General features: G+C 45.5%; 1 protein-coding gene across 1 annotated transcript in view; it reads right to left on the minus strand.

The window, feature by feature from the left end:
- MFSD2B (major facilitator superfamily domain containing 2B) overlaps positions 1 to 5,051 on the minus strand; it is a gene marked incomplete at its 5' end in the record, with an annotated part of 35,508 nt that extends 30,457 nt beyond the window's left edge. Inside the window, 1 exon segment of the mRNA XM_010182471.1 lies at positions 4,986 to 5,051. Coding sequence (XP_010180773.1) covers positions 4,986 to 5,051 — 66 coding nt within the window.
- Positions 5,052 to 5,181: the final 130 nt, after the last annotated feature.

The following is a 5,181-nucleotide window of genomic DNA, read 5'->3' on the forward strand; positions in this document are numbered from 1 at the left end:
CAGCAGGAACCAGAAAACATGAGACGGAGCAGCAATATTAATTGTGGCTCTGCCTTCTTTCTAAATTGAATACACAAGCCCTTTATTCTTACATCTGATCAGGATAAAAACAGAGATATGGTAATAAGATCCCCCACAATTATAACATTCTGATAGGATACCTAATTTCTGAACACTTTAAAGTGTAGTGAGTACCTTCATCTTTACTATGTAACAGAGTTTTGGTAGACTTAGACTTCTAGACAGAGTCTTTCATCATCTAATCATTTTCCTTTGAACTGTTTTATCTAAGTGGGTTTGAACAAGCAAGCACGAGTATCAGGACTCTTAAATGTGTTTCCACACAGGAAAATGGGGTGGCATCCCGGTTTTATGCCCAAGTAAAGTTGACAGTGTCAAGGCATGAGCTGCAAAATGGTATTGCCACAGCAGTCCCTACTTGTGCTCTGTCTTGGAAATATTCTTTGCAGGAAAAAAAGAGAGTGGCAAACAGTAACGAGACAGACTTAATCAGAACACTGTACTATTTAATTTGATAAAATGCTTTAAACACAACAGATGCAAGTATTTTGTGTTTGCTATACAAAGTAACTCTCCCTTTTTCATACATAAATCCTGTTAAATGTGAGCTTTACTACCCTTGTGGAGTCTATAGACTCTCGTTTGCTTGACTGACAACACAGTCCTCTTGAGCTTTGCTCAAAGTCATTGTGTACTTTTAAACTTTATCACACTCTTTTATTTTTGTAATAATTCCCTTCTCCTACCCTCACCTCCATCCTCCCAGAAATTCAGTTACTTTAAAAGTTTATTTTCCTTTGATATCTTCCCTTCTGATCTCCAAGCATTGGCAAGATGACTTCCAGCTGAAATCAAGAGACATAAGCCACTGCTAAGTAAATCCCATATCCCATTCTACCTCCAACACAAGCAGAGGAAAACTTTTAGATCCATAATGCTGCTTCCCCACTTATTTTCTCTAGTAGCTGTCACAGAATCGCAGAATGGGTTGGGTTGGAAGGGACCTTAAAGCTCATCCAGTCCAACCCCTGCCATGGGCAGGGACACCTCCCACCAGCCCAGGCTGCCCAAAGCCCCATCCAACCTGGCCTTGAACACTGCCAGGGAGGGGGCATCCACAGCTTCCCTGGGCAACCTGTGCCAGTGTCTCACCACCCTCATCATAAAAATTTCTTCCTTATGCCCCCCTTCCAGTTTAAAACCATTGTCCTTTGTCCTTTCAGTAGTTTAGGTCATGATAACACAGATAAAGTAGCCTCTATATAATATACATGATTCTAAAATATTTTCGTAACACAAAGAATGTTATATTCTTAGGAATTAGAGTTGTGGTACAGGAAAAAATTAAAGAAGATCTAAATTTACAGACTGTAGGCAGTACTCCTATCTTTAAATCAGCTTCATAGTTAGAAAATGTATAATCATAACATTCATGTTTTTTTAAAAAGTCTCACTGTGATTCCACACACCCCGAGGATGCTGCTCAACTGCTTTCTGAACTGCACTCCTAGTTGACTTTGAAGCAAAGCTAATACTTTGATCACAGCAGTAGTTTCACTAAATTTTGTTTATGAATCTTATTTTCAGAATAAAAAATGCCAGATGGATATAGCATACAGACATGTCCTGTTCAGTCAGCCTCAAAACCGCTATCAGTAGTTCATGAACTTCCTGAAATGGAAGTTACATCCTGATCACTGTTCAATACCTGTTCTCCTTTTACTTTGCCCAATTATTTTATACATTAAGCCATAATATACCATAGCAGTTCTGCACCTGAATGACACGTTTCATGAAAGAAAATGCCAGTGTGTTCATTGTAGACCCATTGCCTGGTAATTTCATTGAGTGCCCCTGAGTTTCTATTCACTAAGAACTAATCACTCAGACTCTACATTCTGGTATCTCCTTTGAAAAGCAGCAGCCCATAATCTATTTTAACTTTCTGTATTGAAGTTACACGGTTATCACTACATTTTCTACCTCAGCATCCTATGAGGCAGTGGTAAAAATGATGGTAAGTCTCTATGCCAGTAAAGCTGAAACTCCTCCTTCTCTCTTACTTCCTCGGCTTACAGCTAAAAGTAGAAAAGATACAGAATCACAGAATGTTAGGAGTTGGAAGGGACCTTGAAAGCTCATCCAGTCCAATCCCCCTGCCAGAGCAGGATCACCCAGACCAGGTCACACAGGAACACGTCCAGGCGGGTTTTGAATGTCTCCAGAGAAGGAGACTCCACAACCTTTCTGGGCAGTCTGGGCCAGTGCTCTGGCACCCTCACAGTGAAGAAGTTTTTCCTCATGTTCAGATTGAGCCTCCTATGCTCCACCTTGTTCCCACTGTCCCTTGTCCTGTCATTTGACATCACTGAGAAGACCCTGGCTCCTTCCTCCTGACACTCGCCCTTTACAAATTTATAAACATGAATGAGGTCTCCCCTCAGTCTCCTCTGCTCCAAGCTAAAGAGACCCAGCTCCCTCAGCTGCTCCTCATAAGGGAGATGCTCCACTCCCTCCATCATCTTTGTGGCTCTGCACTGGACTCTCTCCAGCAGTTCCCTGTCCTTCTTGAACTGAGGGGCCTAGAACTGAACACAGTATTCCAGATGTGGTCCCACCAGGGCAGAGTAGAGGGGAACGAAATACACAGAGCAGCTGTCCATTACAGGATCTAGAGGAGCAAGTCCCCCAGCCTTGGTTGGGTTTTTATGATAATGCTAATAAATGACACCAAAAACTGTAATGAGAAGGACAACATCACACTTGTGCGGAGCAACGTGACCAACGGCAAGGCATCAGCTGTGAGCAACTAACACGTTTTTTCTCTCAAGGCTGAATTTCCCTGCTGCATTTCTTCCTCGAGCAACAGGAATTGCTTCATTGCTTTGAAATCCAGTGAAAGCTTTTTCACCTGTGTAAGTCTGTCAGTAAGCTTAAAGTACTCTTTTCAATTCACTAGAGATCTGAATGCATAGGCAGTGGTCAAATAAGGAACAAAAGGCAAAGTATTTACAATGACAACTTTGTATTGAGCCCCCTGTGGTGTAGTTGAATGCCAACATCAAATTGTTTCTACAAGCTTTAGAAGAAAAGTGAAAGGATGGGGAGGGAGGTAAGAGAAAGGAAGGTCAAATGAAATTATAATCTTTTTTTTGGTCTAGGAGTAACTTGACAATTTTGTACTTATATGTACATTCCCCACCCCCCCACCAAAGTTAATTGTGATTCAAGGTAAACTAAGAAAGCATAATAGCTAAGAGATTTTATTTTGCTCCTTAAATAGAAGTAGTTTAAACATTGTTATAGAAAATTAATGCATCTCACACACCGTAGTTCCTTTATTTTTAATTCTCTTGTAAGTTAAAATCATACTTTTCATTGCTTGTAAATTTTCCCTTCCCCAACAGAAGTTGAATACAGCGTTTATAACAGATCCTCTTATTTCTAAAGGAAATATTTAAGCACATTGAAAACAATTACTTGCAACTGTGTGAAGACACTGCATGAACATGATGGGCATAGGGAGCAGCCGCATTTTGTCCTAAGCTGTTCTTTATCGGTTGAGTTCAGAGCTGAACCAACAAGTAATTGAAAAGCAGTGAGAAGAGCGAACAAAACCTGTGACTCAAAGATAAATGCTGGTTTAGGTTTATCTTAGGAACTATGAAAATGTAGCTAACAAGGAGCAGCTTTTGAGTCAGCTTTTCTCTCCATGTAGAATTAATATTGGTAATGTTTCTGTTCTGTGAGTGAACTGCCTCGTAAAAGCATGAGTGCGACAGTCACGGGTGGCATCCCAGGTCCCTCACACCGAGTACCTCCAGGACTGTTTTCCGGTTTCTTAAACATAAGCCCACCCCGAATGGAAGAAATAACAGGAGCAGGGCTTGGGTGCAGACACCTAGAAAGGGCATATGAAGAAGGCAGGATACAGCTGTGCTTTCCCAGGATATTCAACATAGACTCAAGGGGTTCTGTGATCCAAAGAGAGCATCTCTCCAGATTTCTCCCATTAATTCAGCCAGATGCTTTCTGAACTCAAAACATCCAAACCATAACAGCGTGTGCCCACAGCATCCATGGCTTGAACAACCACATCATGAAAGGCCACCTCAGCACCTCTTTCTGAAGCTGTCCCTTCTCAGTTTTACCAGATGCTCCCCTCAAGAGTCGTGGAGCGAGGAGAATTCTCACTCACCTCTTATTTGCTGCTCCACTCCTATCTCGGCAAGCACCGAGTCTGAAGAGGAAGCATTGAGACACTCTCGTGTCTCGAACACTCGTTTGAAGTTGGGCGTAGATGAGGGTCCCTGAGGCGAGTGAACCCCTCCCGCCACCGGTACCGTGCCCCCTGTGAGGGGAGAGGCAGCCTCGCAGGGAAGAGAAACTGGAAAGCGAATGAGCTTTTCCCTGCCACCGAAGTGAACTGTAAATATGGTATAGTGCTCTCAAGGGAAAATATCCCTTACACGGAGCTTCTGAGTGAGAGAGAAGGGGGGTGGGTGTAAGGATTTAAGCACCATTTCAGGTACCTCGCTGAGACAAGCTGCGCCGAGCAAGAAGCACCATACAACACACGGCACCAACGAGTTCGGGCTGCCCCAATGCCCCCCCGAGAGAGCCCAACACCCTTCCCGGTAACCTATTTGCAATAGAAAATTAAAAAAAAAAAAAATCCAGCGCGCTGGAGCGGGAGGACACGGGCGGGACCACTCCCCACGTCCGGGACCCCAGCCCTGCTCTCACCCCGGGACTGTCGCCGGGGGGGCTCCTCAAGCCCCACGACGGCCGCCTTTCCCCCTCCCCAACTCCTTACCTCTTCCTCTGCAGGGCGCTCCGGGGAGGACACGGGCGGGACCACTCCCCACGTCCGGGACCCCAGCCCTGCTCTCACCCCGGGACTGTCGCCGGGGGGGCTCCTCAAGCCCCACGACGGCCGCCTTTCCCCCTCCCCAACTCCTTACCTCTTCCTCTGCAGGGCGCTCCGGGCCCCGCCATAGTAAAGCGGACAGCCCACCCTCGTCCCACACCTGCGTGCCCGGGGCGGGGCGGCGGAGGGAAGGAGAGGGAGAGCGGGCGGTGTCCTCCCCTCACTCACGCAGCGCCCTGGAGGGGCGAAGGCGCTATCGCTGCCCCACAGGCTCGGGAGAGGGCATCCCC

This window comes from Mesitornis unicolor, unplaced genomic scaffold, assembly GCF_000695765.1.
Source record: "Mesitornis unicolor isolate BGI_N332 unplaced genomic scaffold, ASM69576v1 scaffold21254, whole genome shotgun sequence".
In the NCBI taxonomy this organism is placed as follows: Eukaryota; Metazoa; Chordata; class Aves; order Mesitornithiformes; family Mesitornithidae; genus Mesitornis; species Mesitornis unicolor.